This window comes from Chaetodon trifascialis, chromosome 13 (genome assembly GCF_039877785.1).
Source record: "Chaetodon trifascialis isolate fChaTrf1 chromosome 13, fChaTrf1.hap1, whole genome shotgun sequence".
Taxonomy (NCBI): domain Eukaryota; kingdom Metazoa; phylum Chordata; class Actinopteri; order Chaetodontiformes; family Chaetodontidae; genus Chaetodon; species Chaetodon trifascialis.
In genome coordinates this window covers 3222142-3238982 of record NC_092068.1, presented here as the reverse complement: position 1 = coordinate 3238982, position 16841 = coordinate 3222142, and the positions used below count along the sequence as shown (strand labels likewise).

The window sequence follows — 16841 nt, the reverse complement described above, 5'->3', positions numbered from 1 at the left end:
ACATTTAAAGATCAGAATGATTTGACAGACTGACTTATGTGTTCATTCAAGTTAGGCTGAAATACATTTGTTTGTCAGTCATTATCATATCTGATCCACATAAGTGGAAAGAAAAACAGCCTGTTTAATAATAAAAATCTGGGGCTTAAAGGGTTTGTCAGCTTTCCCTTCAAGTTGTAAAAATCACCAAATATATTTCCCAGATTTTAAAGTATGAGCCTGATACTGAATGACTGTTTGGCTGTGTGTTTGTATGTGTAGTTAGAGGCAATCCCTGAATCTCTGAAGAACATGCTGCTGGTGATGGACACAGCAGGCATCTTTCACAGCGCTGACTCCAGGACAGGATTCTCAGACTTGTGGGAAATAACCTGGGAACGAATCGTCTGCTTCCTGCCTCACCTGAGGGAGGAGCTCTTCAAACAGACTGTCTTACCAGGTACACAGCAGACATGCAGGGGTGGGGAACATACAACTCTACCTGCTTTCACACTTTCTATGTGACAAACAATATGAAGTGCAGCTTGATGTAATGCCAGGACAAAAGGTGCGTATTCATCTGTGGTGGAGGTGGACACCAGTGTTTCTCATGTTCATCTTTGTCTTTAGATCCAGTACCCAGTCCTCCAGCAGAACCTGTGCAGTCAGCACCCACAGCAGGACGCCCTCCATCCCCTCAAGCATCTCCACCACCTGCCCAGCTGCCCTCCCCGGTCCCAGTCCCAGTCCCATTTACCCCCGCAGAGACCCAGACCCCCAGCAGGCCAGCGTCACCTCAGGAGTCCCAGCCAGCCAGTGCCAACGGTAAAAACACTGAACCCGTCTGAGCACAGACAGTCATGCAAATGACGCCTGATGCTGGGAAGGTAAATCAGTGAAGAGGCCCCGAGTCTCACGCTGACATTGAATCAGTCTCATATGAAACAGCTGTTCAGAGTGTTGCAGACACACACTCTTTACTCTGCATGTACCACATAGAAACTTTATTCAAGGTCCACTAACTCACTGTTTTAACCACATTTCATGGCCTCCCTCAGCAGACTGTGCAGCAAGTTCTAAATACTCCAGCCAATCAAACTGCCTCATATCCAGGACATAGTATGAGGCCAGTGCAGAGTCTGTATTTGTTAAACCTCTGAGAATTGCTCTTAAATATGCTCAAACGAGGCTAGAGTAGAAAATGGCTGCATGACAAGTGAAATCTACAATACTTCCAGCATGGAAAATGGCGTGTAGCAGTGACTAAAATGTTTGTGTTTGTCAATAAACATTTTACTTTCATCTTTGCCTTAATTCCCATTTTTTTACAAGTTTGCTAAGTTTGAAAGAGCCCTGTCACAGCTGTGTGCTGCTGAGTAGTGGAGCAGTTAGTGAGGTGTGCTGAATGTCTGTGTTGTGTTTATGCTCGTGTCTTCTAGGATCAGACCGATCGTCTCCGGTCCCCTCGATGCCCCCCATGCCGGTGCCGTTAACGACGTCCCCTGCCCAGGGTTCTTCACCTTTGAGCCAGTCTCCCCTCATCCTACAGCCCCTCGCCTCTCCCCTACAGGTGGGAGTCCCGCCCATGTCCCTACCAATCATCCTGAACCCCGCCCTCATCGAAGCCACGTCCCCTGTACCGCTGCTTCCCAGTCCCAGACCTACAAGCCCCTCTGACGAGGTCAAGTAAGAGAAGTCCGGCTGCCCTGTAGCCCCTCTCCCCTCTGCATCGTCTCTCCAGACCACCACCCCCTTTTCCAACTGGACCCAACAGACTTCAGCTGCAACTTAAGGATCTGCTTGTCACCAGGTTTTTGAAATGATGTAACATGTACGAGAGGACATAGAAGTTAGATGAGGCACCTCAGTTAGTGAAGGAGAAAATCCCTGAAAACACGACACTGTTAAAGAAACACCATTTACTGGTGCACTTCGCCTTTTTGTGCCATTTTTGTGTTTAGCATATTCTTATTCCTATCAAGACAATGTGGCATCATGTCTGGGTATTTGGGAACAGAAAACGCAGGATCAGAGTCATTTTAGGAAAATATTACAAGTGAAAGTCTGATTGAGGTAAAGTGGATTTGCCAAAAATGTAAATGAGAAGCAGGGCTGTAGCTGCCATTGAGAACACTGAGATCCTGTCCTCGCTGCTTTCTGGGGTTGTGGTAACCTGCAGAGCTCATGCTGTACTGCACACAGTGAGCACTGAACCTCCTGATCCCAGAATTTTTAAACTCAATACATTGGATATATTTTAGACCAATACAATAAACTAAATGCAAAATTCAAAGAAATGATAAAACAAACACAAATTGAGATCCAGTATTTCCAAACCATCTCTTACTACTCTGACATCTGTGCTCTTAGTTCTCAGCTCCTGTAGTTCCAACTGAAGATGTCAGTCTTTAAATACATAGTTTTGTTGTTGAAAAAAGGAAATGGAGCATTTGTTGGGGACTATTTTTAACAGCAGATTAATCCACATGTGCTCCAGTGAGTGTGTGTGTTCATGGTAATGAATGAACATGTCACCCCGTGTGACGGCGTGGCTCACTGAGGAGTTTTAGTCACACAGAGGAAGAAAATATAAGATTCATACACAGGGCATGTGAGCGGGTCTGTTCACTGGTTGCTCGGTTGTACATGTGATTTGTGGGTAGTAAGAAAAATCTTAAATTTCACCTGCTTTGGGAGACTTGGTCTCATGTCTTAATTTCTGGCTATAGCCCTGTTTTGAACACTTTTCCCTAAAAGAAGCTCCTGAATGAACTTGATATCACAGATTGATTGAATATGTCGAACAGTTTTCATGAGGGTGGAAGTGTTCCTGTTAGGATCAACATCAGGTTAATGTTTTCAGAGTAGTTGGAGGTGGTCTAAAACTGATGTTTTCTCATCAACAACAGATGAACTGAATAATTTTCCCACCCGGTGGGCAGCAGTGTTCTCTTTCTTTCAGAGGACCCCCTGCCCCAACTTGATAAGACCAGGCTGACCTCATGGCTTTGCTTGCACACCGGTGCTTCTTATTAATCTAGAGGTTTCACACAGTAAGTTATTTGGGTTTTAGGTACTGCATGTTGCTGATTAAAGTGGGTTTCCGTAGCTTTAACTTCAGGTGGATGTCCCAGAGGTCTGAACAGAGCCATCTGACTGAACGCTGCACAGAAAAACAGCTTTATTTCTATCAGTCAGTTTTTGTTGAAGAGCCCAAATTCTCCTGTTCTCCTGTCACAGCTGAAGGCAGAGGCGCTGGCCTGCACTGTTTGTTTCTACCACTTTCTTTTGGATTCCATGCAAGGTTTTTGCCCCCAAAAGAAAAAAGAGGCTTTGACTTGGGGATTGTGAGCACATGAAGCCTTCCTCAGATGGACTGGAGATGTCACACCCACAACATTCCAAAATGTAGGTAGTTGAGTGCAGTGAGGTCGCTCCACTGTTCACGGGACAGGTAGAGATCCAAACAGTCACCTTTATGGTTCAATGATAAGTCTAACAAGTGATTTAAAGAGTTGAATATAGATGTAATTTATCATGTTTGTGCAGCTCACTGCATTCAGCAGTCCACTCATGATTAATCCCCAGGGCCTGAGGAGCTCTGCGTAACAAGACTGGGTTACTCATCACATCACAGGGACGTGTGGAAGCTGAGCAGAGCAGGAACTTAACACCTTGTTAAGTTTAATTATTGCTGAATTCTTCATGTTGAAATTCACTGGCCATTGAATTTCTAGCACTGAAGTATTTTGCCTTTGAAAGCCATCCATCTCATTTGTGTAGCTTGAGTTTTTCTGCATTTTATTTCAAATGGTTTAACTTCAAAAACATGATTTCATCTCAGTAACTTTCTTCCTCTGCAGTGGGACTATTAAAAAGCAGACAGAGCACACACACACACACACACACACACACACACACACACACACACACGCACACACGCACACACAGCGGCTCCATAGAGCACACAGGACAAAATAATACAATAAAAAATCTGATTTATGGAACAGTTTCGATCTAAAAATTCAAGTCAGCTAAAATTCAAAATGAAATATTGAATATCTACCAAGGACACTCATCACTCATCAGATCATATGACTGACTGGACAGAGGCGTGAGCTACTTCACTGAGGATCATTTGCTTCTGCCTGGAACCCCATATTACACCTTTAATGTCCGACTGACAGCTGTCAGTCAAACCCATGTGAAGTGTGTCTGGCTGTGACACTGATACACAAAGCGGACACACACAGGATGTGGGATTCAGGCTTAAATTCAAAATGTATCATCTGGTAGCCATGGTAACACAAACGCATCAGCATGTGAGTACAGGGATTTTTCCTGATACATCAGAGACACACTGTAAAAAGGCAGTGACTCAGTTTTTACTCGTTTGTGTCACTGCATGACTTCTTGATTTTTGACCTGACTTGAAACTTTAGATCAGAGTTTAATGATCTCAACTTCATTTGAGAAACTTGAATACAAAACATAAATGTGAAACTCAAGTTTTTGATTTTCAAGGTAATCTACTGAAGTGCTATAGATCCAGCGGTGTTCCACACTGAGGTGGTCAGTTGCTCCAGTTTGCTTTCATACTGAACTTTTGACCCTCTTGCATGCTGCCTTGTGTACAGTGACATGAACCCTGACAAACTGAGTCTAATTCACCATTTTAATGCCAAATATGTGAACTAGATTGTGGTGTAGATGTGGACAGAAAGCTTACCATCCATTTAAAGTGGCCCTGGGATTCTCTCAGTGATGTTTAATGTTATTTATTGAGTTGGGGAAGAAGAGATGGACCTTTCCACTGCAGTACAGGTGACATAGATACAGTGTGTGTGTCAGTCAGGTAACACTACAGCCTTATAGAGCCACCAACATGAGACATTTTGTAAGTTGTGTTTATTTGTTGTACGGGACTCTTAAATATATCAGGAGCTGATTCTTGCTTGAACAGGAAATTACATGAATATAATGTGTATATATAAATGAAAGGTAAAGTACTTTTTACTATGTAATAAATATAAAGAAAATGCTCATTCTGCTGTGTTGTGTTCTTTTTCCCATGAAATTCAGACTGAATTCACAAAGGATCTCGTCCCTGCACTGAGAAGGCTGGGCTTGACCTTGTTACGATGTCACGTTTTAGATCTTGAACTCCGTGTTTCAGGAATGAGCATCCTCACTGTGCACAGTTATTGGTGGACACTGGATCATCTGTCAGTGAATGTGACATAAATTACATTTCAAGGAACAAATTGAGACAGATTTTGCCATCCAGTGCCAGCCATGACATCAGCTGGATTCACTGCAGTTGGTGATGATACTTAATTACAACTATCAAACAAATTAGTGTCTGAAAAGAGCAATTTTGGGCTGATATTCAGTGGAGTTTTCTAGTGTCACAACAGTGCACAGTTGTGTTACGGATCATTTTGATTCGGGCCTTATTTCTTGAAATCCATCAGCATATCATTTTAAAATGTCTTTTCTTGTTTCCAAAGCACTGACGCTGCAGGCTCCTGAGCAGCCTCAGGACTGTGGACGGAGGAGCAGCTCTCAGCGTGTTGTGAATAAAGGTTAGGGCAGACACACGTCTTACTTTAAAGGTCTATTTCTGCATGAAACATCACCAAAACAAATTCCTTGTATGTGTAAAATCGTACTTGGCAATAAAGCTTTTTCTGATTGTGATTCTGAAGTCCCATGTGCTGATCTAAACAAACAATGATCCATTAACAACTACTGCGTGCATGCGTGCGTGCGTGCGTGTGTGTCAAAGCCTGGTCTATCTTACTCCTGTTCCATTAAAAACACATCAATCAATCACTGTTGCAGCAAATTACAGACCCTGTTTTTAATGAAACTACATATTGAAGAGGAATATTTAAAGATTTACGCCTTCAGTGGGACAAATAAGGCGTGAGCTGACAGCCACAGACAGAGAAGGGAAGTCCGATGGTAGTGAGAGGTGGACTAATGTTGTTGGTCTGAGTCTGCACATGGGATTTATGGACTGTAAGAAAAACACAAAATAACACCAGCCTTGTTCTTTCATGCCACTTTAAGCCTTTGGGTGTTTTGTGCATTTGGCCACCAGCATCATATGGTTAAATTACAACTGACGTCCGCTATCAACAGCTCGTGCTCTGATCAGTGTGTGCTGGACTTTCTACAGAGTATGTGTGTGATTTTTACTGTACTGTAAAATAATACACTCAAAAATGAGACAAAAGAAAAAAACAGGTGTTGAAAGTCTGAGCGGATCTCTGGTGTAAAACATCTGAGTTTTTATTTCAAAGCAGAATGAGAACCACAGTTTTTTAGTAAACTAACTGTATCAGAAACTACAGAGGCCAGGAAAAAAACTGTTATATTTGTACATGGAATGTAAAAACATCATTGAAACGAGGAACCATAATGGCAAACTGTACGGATTTAAATTATCTAATCTAGAAAGAAATGCAACCTCTTGAAGGGACAGTGGAACATAAACGTGAACAGCACTCCACTCACAAATAGTTTTTTTTCCTCTTTAACCAAGACAGATTCCACATCAAAACCCCTAAATTCATATCACCTATCTACACCACCTGCAACAAACAACAGTTAGAAAAACAAACCCCTAAAACAACAATCCTCACTTGGCGTCCAGCTTGGCCATTTCCTGAAGATATATTCCAATGCTCTCACTGTCAAACAGAACAAAGTAAATGTTTTTCAGAGAGGAGCTGGTGGACGACACAAAATGGTTGGAGATGGCCTTGAGGATGAGCTGGGCAGCTGTTTGCTTTGGGAATCCGTTCCTGCGAGAGAGATTCAGGCTGTTACATGAATCTGAAGAGAGCAGCAGAAATGACAACAGCAGTGAATTTGTAACAGTTCGTACTGGACTAATGAAGACTGATGTGCGAGAGCCTCAGCGAAAAACAACAAAGCTGTAAACAATAATGATGTGAAATGTCAACGTAAGCAGAAGTCTCAGATCATTACTGCTGTTAGAGATAAATGCTGCTCACAGCTGCATGGAATCGTTTCAAAAGGAGTCACCGAAATGCTCAAACTGTCAGCACTGTGCAAAGAGTGATAATGCTTCATGTCTGAGGCTGACAGACATCATGTCTATGTTAGCCAGAGTTCTGTTTGGAGGAGTCATTTAGTGAAACAGCTCTGCGTTAAAAACAGTCAGGGAGGTGAGCTGCTGGAACCAGTCAGACATGAAATACTGTACATCCAGGAAGTGGCCGGAGCAACACATCCATGAGCGTGAAGCAACGGCCAACCTCCAGAGCTCAACGATGAAGCCAAAACTGCAGTTCCTCAAAGGGCCACTAGAGGCTGGCTCCAAAAGTGAGTCAGTCCCCATAGACCTCCATATTACACTGCCCAACTTGACAGCAGAAAGAAACACATTTACAGCCTGGTGCGAAAAATGTTCTTGGTCTCTAAATCTAACGTCTGAATGTCTAAATCTAAAGTTCATGACAGCTCTACGGGGACATCACTCTACATTAAGGCTTAAAGTTATGCAGAATTATGGGCTTCTCTGAGTGACAGGAATGTTTCAGCTACCAGGCTTCATTTGACCCTCTCAGCTCCACCCACACTCCACCTCTCTAGAGGACTAGCTGGTGTTGTCAGCCACTGAAAATATGGGATGCACCAGAAATGTGAACTTACACATATGTGCTTGTATGTGACATCATCTGGCAAGATGCTGCAGCAAAGCTGGACGCTGGATCAGCTTTGTTGCCAGGTGACAGTGTTTGGCACCCCACTGTGTTGACTGACTGGCATCATTCAAATGAATGAAGGGGCTGCATGTATTCACGCTGGGCGAGAGAGGGTCTGAACACAGCCTAACCCGAGCCGACATCAAAGACAGAGACACCAAATAACCAAGCACAACGGCTGGTTTGACACAACTTTAATAACAATAACTGTTTAAAATGATCCTTTTCGTCTTTCACACGTAGCTAAATTTTTACACTCATTTACCTGAATGACATTAATGTGTGCTAAGTCAGGACTAGGTGAGCTCTCACGGTCCGCCTGTCACCTCTCAGTGGACATCGGCAGCTGCTGACTGCCACACAGACGCTTTGAGGTGAGCGCTGTCCGAGCGGAGCTTACCGTCCAGCAGGAAGTGAAGGGAAAGCCACAGACTTGAGCTTCTTCTCCTCTGCTGCTGACAAGCAGTTCTTCACTGTCTTCTCTAGCTGGTCCTCACACTTGTCTGAACCCCACTGCGGGACGTTACAGTGGATGATGAAGCGGGCTGCCATCCCGCTAGCCTGGGTCACTGCCACTGCAGGGAGCAAACACACAACACGAATGTTCATCTCGTTCATCTCACTGACGCCTTCAGGTCGACTGTGGTCTTCAAACTATCTTTTATTAACTTGATTCTGTCCAAATTCTACTTTTTTCTCTCACAGGTTTATTTAGGCTTTACAGACCTGAGGTCTGTGGAGTCAGGGTATTGGTTTTTCTTTCATGGTACTGTGATTAGGTAGCAGACACTGTTGTGTTTCCTGTCTGGCCTCATTGTGTCACTGATGCTATAAAGTAGCCTGGACATAAGAATGGATGTATTTCTGTTCATGTAGGGTCACAGAAACATGATGTAGCGGTGCGGGGTGATACATAAATCACTGCTCTCTAAAGACTCCAGCTCTGGAGCCATGTCTGGCTTAAAGGTTGCTCTCATGTGACAACCACTTGGAACACATTCAGTTTTAGCAGCACGTATAAATGTTTAAAAGAACTTGTCCTTTTCACCTATTTTCTTGTACTTATAATTTTAGATCAAACAAAATTCACGAGTGCTCCAGGGCCCCTTCCCTGATAACAGTGGGTCAGAGCAGTTTAGAGTTCTCTATGAACACACGCTGTTCAGAGCTTAACGTCAGCGTCTGTGCTGCTCAGAGTGAGGCTGGATGCACTTCACTGCCTGTACGCCATGCTGTACATTAAACACATGCATGGTGCTGTTTCATACATGTATATGAAAACAAAGCTTAGTGCGCAGTAAAAGCTACAGCTTTATATCCAGTTTCATGAATGTGCATCATTTCTGTGTCATGAGGCCAGCATCAGCATCAACATCAACATCAGCATCTACACGAAACAACAAGAACGTGAGAATATGTCATCAGGAAAGTTTCAGGAAAGATTCATTTAAAGGTATGGACCTTTAACAGGTGTACCTCTACATACATGTCAGTAGGTTCCACTGAAATGTATTAAAAAGAATATACAGCAATACTTTAAGTGGTATTTCAAAGTACTTATAAAGTGTACTTTATTGTAATTGTATTAGAAATTATGCTTAAGCGTACTCTCAAATACTTTTAATATTACTGAAGTGTACTTCATATTACTGAAAAATATACTTATTTTCAAGTCTTTTGTAATACACTATTAGCTTTAGTTTGCATGAATTAAAATGTACTTTTCACTTCATTTGAAGGTAACTGAAGTACATTTCCAAAACATTGGTCATATACTATCATTTTACTGCAAGTAAGCTTACCAGCTTACAGCGTACAGTTAAGTTTCTAAGAAGTTGAGCCAATGTGGCAACTTTTTACACTTCATGTATACTCAGGTGGTACTCAAGGATTACTTTAGCACACTTAAGTACAGCTGAAGGCAACAAAGTGTAGTACATTCTTCAAAAAGAATACTAAAAGTAAAAGTTTTTTTTACCTTGGTTTCTTGACATTTTGTGAGTTTATTTCATTTTTATCTATTTGACTAAAAAAGAGCTTGTGAAACACATTGAACCTGCTGCCAGCTGAGCCCACAGCGGACTTTACTATCAGACTATCACCTCTCGAGGTATGAAGCAGTATTACAAGACAGGATGGGCTGAAGCTAGCTGCTTAGCATGCTAACTTCAGTAGATATCTCTGCAACACAAAACACAGACATCTTTGATACATCAGAACTGTTACTTCTTTGCATTCTGTTCATAATGTTCCTTTTTTTTTTTTTAACTAAAATTCTGGCCATATCTGACACAGTGCCTTAAACACACCATCAGCGTCTGGATCAAAATAGACACTCAAAAATGAACAACAATAAAAGCTTAAATATGTAGTTGTGGTTCTGGTTCTGGAGCTTGTGATGATGCTCTGGGGCCCCTGCGAATGGGAAGGAGGCCCTCATTAATCTACAATCAAGTCTAAAAGTGTCGCTAGTTAAAATGCTTTTGGGAAACACCTCTCCAGCTTTAGCAAGCTGCTCAGATGCTCTGGTCTGGTCATCTTAGCCTAACAGTGCTCCAGATATCATAGATTCATCTCCATCTTTGACAATTTAACCCTAATAAAATCAACAAAACTGAAAAATCAACAGCTAATAAAATCTGATATAAAATACACTCACACTGTTCATCAGATCAGTGTGGTTGTCAATTTACTGAGAGCTGATTTGTTTGCTGATTTCTGACAGCAGGACTTGAAGCTCTGCAGCATGAGGCCCTGTCTTTGGTGGACACTGGTAGAGTGCAGCAGAAGTCTTCAAGTGAGAGGCAAAACCATGAATAACCAAACCCAGATCTACGTGAAACCCGTTGGTCAGTCCAGGTTGAAGAAAGACAACTTCACCTGACTTGAAATGCTGTGGACAGTGCGCAGGGATTAGCTCATTATGTGCCTTCGACCAATTTGCTTTGGAGGCCTGACACAATTCCAGCCACAGCTCTTCAAACCTAACCTCACACAGTATCTCAAACAGCCCAGCTGACACAGTTTTAGATGTCTGAAGACTCTGTCCCACCTGATGCCACCTCCAAAGGCCCCTGTGCTTTCCGCAGCTCCTTGACTCCCTCCAGGAACTCTCGGCCTCCAGCTTTCTCCAGGGCGTTGCCTGAAAGCAGCACACAGCAGCCGGTGAGCACAAGACTGGAGGGACAGAGGGCAGTCTGAAAACTTGATAAGAAACCAAATAATGTGAACATGTACTCCTCACCCACACCATCTTTGAGGTCCATCTCTGCATTTGTTGGGTTGATTATCCCCTCTACCTTGATTGTTCCAATTTTGCTGATTTCACTCTCTGTTAGTGAAAGCTGTGGATTCATCAACACAGTGTGAGACAGCTGCTGCTGTTGTTTTCTTAGTGTATATGGCAAGAGTCACAGATTACACTGATATGATGATTGACCTTTAACCAAAAAACACACTGTTGTTACTCCCATGACTACATATTTCCAGTGGTTGCCACTTGGAAGACCTCAACATGAATTAACTCTGATGGGTCATTTTACCACCATTTTGACCCACCAGAGTTAATCAGCAGCTTCACAAACTATGAGCACTGAGTCAGAGTCTGGTACCTTTTGTCCGAGGAACAGGCTCTTTGCTGACAGGATGGTGAATCCATCTCCAGGACCGTCTTCCAGTGTGGAGTTTGGTACAGACTCACTGTCTGTGCTCTTTGCCAGATGGAGAGAAAAACAGCATATTTAAACCACACTTCCATCATAACAGAGTGTACAGCTTAAACAAATATAACAGAGCTGTGTATCAAACCTCATTACTTGAGTGCCGACATTGACGAGGAAGTGTCAAGGATCCAAAAACGGCATCCAATGCTGTGTCAGATTCTTGGGTTTATCTCTATTATCTGATCAGATATCAGCTTTTCTGGCTTTATCAGATTCTATTTCTTGATTTATCACACATGCACTGCAGTTTGTCATGTTTTCTTCAATGAAATAAAGCTTAAAACAGGCTGTTTGACAAAATAATCTTTACTCAACATCCACTCACAAGCCTTTTTCCAGGGTTCAACCATATCTTCTGTATTTTAAGCAAATCCATCTGATCAGAGCTGAGAGCTGCATCGTCTTGGACATGTGCGAGGTGACTTCAGAGGTCTTGGTTGAAAGCTCCAGAAACAGCTGAGAAGTGAACCTTGACTAAAGATCATTCTATTATCAGAACTCAGGTGGTGCAAAAAGATCCTTTTGGCATCAGGACAGAAAAGGACTTTCTTGCACTGGTCATTTGACACACAGTTGTTTTTCCTGCTGTTAATTAATAGTTGTAACACACATGTCAGCTCTGGGTGTGTGTGTGACAGCACACAGAGCTCTTTACAGCGCCCCGTCTCCCTGTGTATTCTGTCCGTCTTTTCAGTTGACTGACCTTTGGCTTGCGGCCTCGTTTGCCTTTGACCTTTTTGAAGGATTTCGCGGGTTTCTTGCTCTTTGCGCGTTCTTCCTGCTTCTCGGGGACGGATGCCTGGCTGTCCACTTTCACTCGGCCTCCCCTCTTCTTGGAGAGCAGCTCTGGGTGGATCCGAGGCAGAACCCCTCCATTTGATATGGTCACCCCCCGCAGAAGCTGATGGAGACAACATTTCAGAGACAAAGAGTTGGACTTTGTACTGTCCTACATCACACATCTTATTGCTTCGTAAGCAGGATGCTCTTTGAGAGAGCGTCAGCTGAAGCCTTCACAATCACCATGAATACCAGGAAAATCACTCACTCACATGATCATGAGAACACATTGTTACTTACAGTATAATACAATACTTACATAACTCCATTTGTTATGGTATGCATTTTATACATAGAGTGTGCTGTACAAATAGTTCTGTGACATGTCTGATATCACTGGAAACTGTATGATCTGGCACAGCAGACCAGGTCAAATGTGTTCCAGGCACCCTGATCCACTGGAGAGCTCTTCTTTACTTAGAGATCATGCTGGATGGTGTCAATAACTTGAATATCACCTCTGGTGTGGAGACATGTTCCCCTTAATTCAAAGCTGCCCTCACCAATACGTTAACATTAGCTCTGGATAAAATGATTGTGTGGATGTGAAGCTCAGTGATGGACCCCTCAGCACTGCCTGTTTCAGCTCTGATGAACCCACTGTACACTACCTGCTCAGCTCCAAACAGCAGACAGACACAGCTGGTGACTAGAGTGGAGCATCTGGCAGCTAAAGAGCCAGAGATGTTTCTCAGGAGCAGGTGGTGACCAAAAACAGAGCTAAAAGGAGAGTGGATATTGGACTTCAATTCAACACAACTCCAAATGAATGTTAACGTGATGTGGGAACAGACAGCTGTTTGTTAACCATTAGCCCTGCTCATTCAACAGTGATCATTGTGTCAAATGTTGTGATTGCTACTCAAAAAAACATTTTTACACAACATTTATTTGTGTTAATTCTGGCTATTGGATAAAAAAATCGGGTGAAATCCTTTTCCTGCTCCTCATCTTTCTCTTAACTTGCTACAGTACTAATGAAAACATATTCTGACCTGTCTCTGACAGAAGACACATTTACTGTAAACACTACAGAGAACAGTGTCTTCTTTTAGTAAGACACACAACTTAAAACTACAAATAAAAACACTGCATTAATAACACAAACCTCCAGTTTGCTGGTAAGCTGCTATGATAGCCCACTTGTGATTACTGTACTACCTGAAAGGCAAAGGTGTACACACAAACATCAGTCAGCTGCTTGCAGAGCACTGTGTTACCTGGTTGAGCTCCTCATCATTGGCCACAGCCAGCTTGATGTGCCTGGGAGTTATTCTGCCTTTCTTGTTGTCCCGTGCTGCGTTTCCTGCCAACTCCAAGATCTCAGCTTAGACGAGAGCAAACACAGTGTGGAGACCCATCAAACATACAGTGTGTGTTCGGTTACTTAAACTTATTTATTTTCCACTGTGTGGACTCCTGCCCATCAGTCAACAGTTGGGACATTTAGATGAGCGTCTCCAGGATTGTTGCAGCAGTGATGTGGACATAAACACAGCAAACAAACAAAATAAAAAGTCTTTTTCTTCTCTTTTGCAATCCTTTTTAAAGTTCAGCAAACTAAATCCCTTTCCTATTTCCAACAGATTTATTTAATGATTGTTACTTGATTGCTGTTTATTAAGGAATTAGTCTATATTTGATCGCGGTTTGTGTTATAATTTGTGGAATTTATGATCAGAAAGTTTTGTAGATGGCACTCCAGGAAGTTACTGGAAAGTAATTAATAACATTGTTAGATGCCAATAAAGTACCTGGTATGTTTTTCTTTAGTAACCGTCAATGTTTAATCTTGTTAGGTGTCATGTGATGTGAATTAAATGTATAGAAATATTATTATGACTGTTTCAAGTGAAGGGTATTAAACACAACACAATCAGGCATTATTACACCACAACATATTCACTGTAAATTAAATGCAATATATAATAACATAACACGATACTTTTGACTATTTTAATGCTTCACAAAGAAGCTTTTCAAAATATGTGCTCAAACTTTTTGCACAACTTGCTTACAGCTAGACTCATTAGCATCCCAAAATGCACTGTTTCAGACACTGAAGCTGCTATATATGAATCTCAAGTCATGTGATGCTGCCCTACCTGCCAGGTACTCAATGACTGCTGCCATGTAGACCGGTGCTCCCATACCGATGCGGTATTTGTGCGTGCCGGTGCGCAGGTACCTCATCATCCTCCCCACAGGGAAGATGACACCCGCCCTGGATGAACGGGACAGTTTGGTGGCCTTCTTCTTTCCTCCTCTGGCTGACATCTTGCTCTGGACACAGAGTACAACCACAGCCAGTGAATAACAGAAATAACATATGCTCCACCACTGCATGTCAAACAGAAGACATGCATGTATGTAATTTTTTTTTTTTTTTTTTTTTGCAGTGGTCATGGCAGAGCACCAATCAGGTGAAATCCTCCTGTGTGTCTTTCTTCAATTCCTGTAAGAATATCAGCTTTGTGTTCAACAGGCCCAGGTTTCACACTGAGTAAGTAAATTAAGCAAACTGAGACTAGATTTTCATTATATTTCAATAAATGTACTTTTTGTGACATTTTTATTTGGTGGTGTGCCTTGTGATTTTTCTAGTGTAAAATATGTGCCGTGGCTCAAAAAGCTTGGGAAACACTGATCTAATCCACAGAACAGTTTTCACAGGGATTTCTGTGGTCAGAAGTGGATCTGAAAACTGTACACAACTTCTTCAAATATTTTTTTATTTCAAAATCTCGACAAACAAAACCAAAACTGTCAACACTGTTTATTTTGATTTTTTTTTTTTTTTTTTTCTCAGTCACCTGACTGACCCTTTAATATGATAATAATGGCGACATCTGGGTATAACTGTGGCGTACAGTAGTGGAAGTGGAGGTGCTACAGTTAGACAAAAATGAGGGTAATTAACTACTTTTACATTAATCCCTGCACTTAGACAACGAATTGATAATTGGATAATGATTAAAGTACATCCAGGACTGCACAGATATGTCTTTCCAAATGATTTATGAGGGCTGCTCGAGAAAAGTGGCTGAACATATTTTCATATAACTGAAGTGTAATGGGAGAAAAAAAACATACGTCACTACTTGAATTGAGAGTGCCATAATGAAGGCCAGTCCTCTCTTTCCTCTTTCTTTCCTTCAAACCATATGTTGACGGAGGATGTTATGGAGGAAAGGTCACCGCTTCCCTCGAGGTTTCCATGTAAACAAGTTCCAGCAGCGAGCGGCCTGCAGCCGCGCCGCTGGAGCCCGTCCATCGCTTCCATGTCCGCGGCACTGAACGTACGAGCTCACCGCCGGCTTTAAAGGTGGAGGGATATGACGTGTGGAGAAAGACGGGACCGTGTGTGACCGTGGCCATGGAGGCTAACGTTACCGCACCGAGCCTAGCGTTACAGCAACACCTCCGACACGAAGCTACGCAGACGCTAAACTGGACTTTTGGGTTATTCAAGTTGAAGAAAAGCCTGACAGTTCACACGAAAAGGTGTACTTATTTATTAGCATTAAATTAGCGGGGGAAACACAAAGCTAAAGGTTAATGTTAGCTACGCGAGGTCGGCTTGGTTTAGCTAAACCTAATGATTCCGTCATGTTAACGGAACACATTCAGCGTGTTACTGTACAATAGAGCCATTAACCGCGGCGACCCTTCCTTTAAACAAGCCCCCTGCCTTCGTGGAGCAGCTAGCCTCCAGTCCTCTGCATGTGTGTAATCTCATCAGACATGGAAAGTAAAGCGTCCCAGTCAATCCGGATATGCGCTGAGGCATGAAAAATGAAAAAGCCTCCAAGTTTGTACCTGTTTGGTGCTCCTTCAGGCGGATGAGCGCGGCCGGAGATGCTCCTGAACACAGACGGATCCCCGGTGAGACACGGCGCGCTTTCTTTCCACTCTGTTTGTTTGCCGTCCTTGTGCGTAATCTTGCTTCCCGAGCGTAGAAAAAAAACAAGCCACAGAATGAGCAGGAACAGCGCTGTCTGGTCGGAGGCTGGCTCTGTGCTACTGATGCTGCAAAGGGGAAAAATTCAGTAGAGGGAAAATTCGGTGAAAACGCCCCCCGAACATGGCTTCAAGAGGGGAAGTGTTGGCTGAAAGCACGGCGATGTGCCTAGAGAAAAGCGAAGCATGGTGTCTGGCGGCAAAGCACATGTAAACATAACATATATTAATAAACAAACAAACAAACAAGCAACTAATTCCTCTGCAGATCCTAAATGACAGTCCTCTACAGTGACTCTCTTAAGGCCTTGTTTATTTCACACACCCCAGCTCTCCATCCTCCCGGCCACCCTCTCCCTGATGAGCTGTAGGCGATGTAAAAAAGGATGAAACGTGCATGATTCCACGACTAAAAGACAGTGAGACAGGAAGTGAACATCTCTCCTCCCTGAACATGCAAGTTGTGGAAAGTGAATCAGACAGATGATCCTGTTTGATGCATCAGAAGAGAAATCACAAGAGGCTGAGACACTCTTCGCAGCCAATCAGATGGCTTGACTCCATCTTTGATATGTCAAACCTGATTGATCCCAGCAGGGGA

At 42.8% G+C, this 16841-nt stretch overlaps 2 protein-coding genes across 5 annotated transcripts in view; one reads left to right on the top strand and one right to left on the bottom strand.

Annotated features, from left to right (window-relative positions):
- Positions 1-5024, top strand: part of gbf1 (golgi brefeldin A resistant guanine nucleotide exchange factor 1) — a 101185-nt gene extending 96161 nt beyond the window's left edge. For 2 of the 4 annotated variants that reach the window (XM_070978301.1, XM_070978298.1), the window contains 3 exons: positions 262-439; positions 610-804; positions 1419-2269. In XM_070978301.1, coding sequence (XP_070834402.1) covers positions 262-439; positions 610-804; positions 1419-1669 — 624 coding nt within the window. In that variant the 3' untranslated portion in view covers positions 1670-2269. Of the gene's footprint in view, positions 1-261; positions 440-609; positions 805-1418 lie in introns of all 4 variants that reach the window. The other 2 variants (XM_070978299.1, XM_070978302.1) reach the window with 2 other exon arrangements.
- Positions 5025-6253: 1229 nt separating this feature from the next.
- On the bottom strand, positions 6254-16816 carry macroh2a2 (macroH2A.2 histone). The gene is made up of 9 exons (XM_070978303.1): positions 16100-16816; positions 14386-14563; positions 13501-13607; positions 12144-12341; positions 11330-11428; positions 10963-11062; positions 10771-10860; positions 8119-8293; positions 6254-6791 (listed from the first exon to the last, which is right to left on the bottom strand). Exons 2-9 carry the CDS (start codon positions 14555-14557, stop codon positions 6626-6628), a joined length of 1107 nt encoding a protein of 368 aa, XP_070834404.1. The 5' UTR covers positions 14558-14563; positions 16100-16816; the 3' UTR covers positions 6254-6625.
- Between the last annotated feature and the right edge of the window lie 25 nt (positions 16817-16841).

What these genes read in the sequence shown, in the direction of transcription:
- macroh2a2 (XM_070978303.1), bottom strand. Translation starts at nt 14,557, where the DNA reads ATGTCAGCCAGAGGAGGAAAGAAGAAGGCCACCAAACTGTCCCGTTCA. An exon ending in ATGATGAGGAGCTCAACCAG is followed by an intron (nt 12,342 to 13,500) that starts GTAACACAGTGC and finishes TGTCTCCATCAG; the next exon opens with CTTCTGCGGGGGGTGACCAT. An exon ending in AACGAGGCCGCAAGCCAAAG is followed by an intron (nt 11,429 to 12,143) that starts GTCAGTCAACTG and finishes CATCTGGCAAAG; the next exon opens with AGCACAGACAGTGAGTCTGT.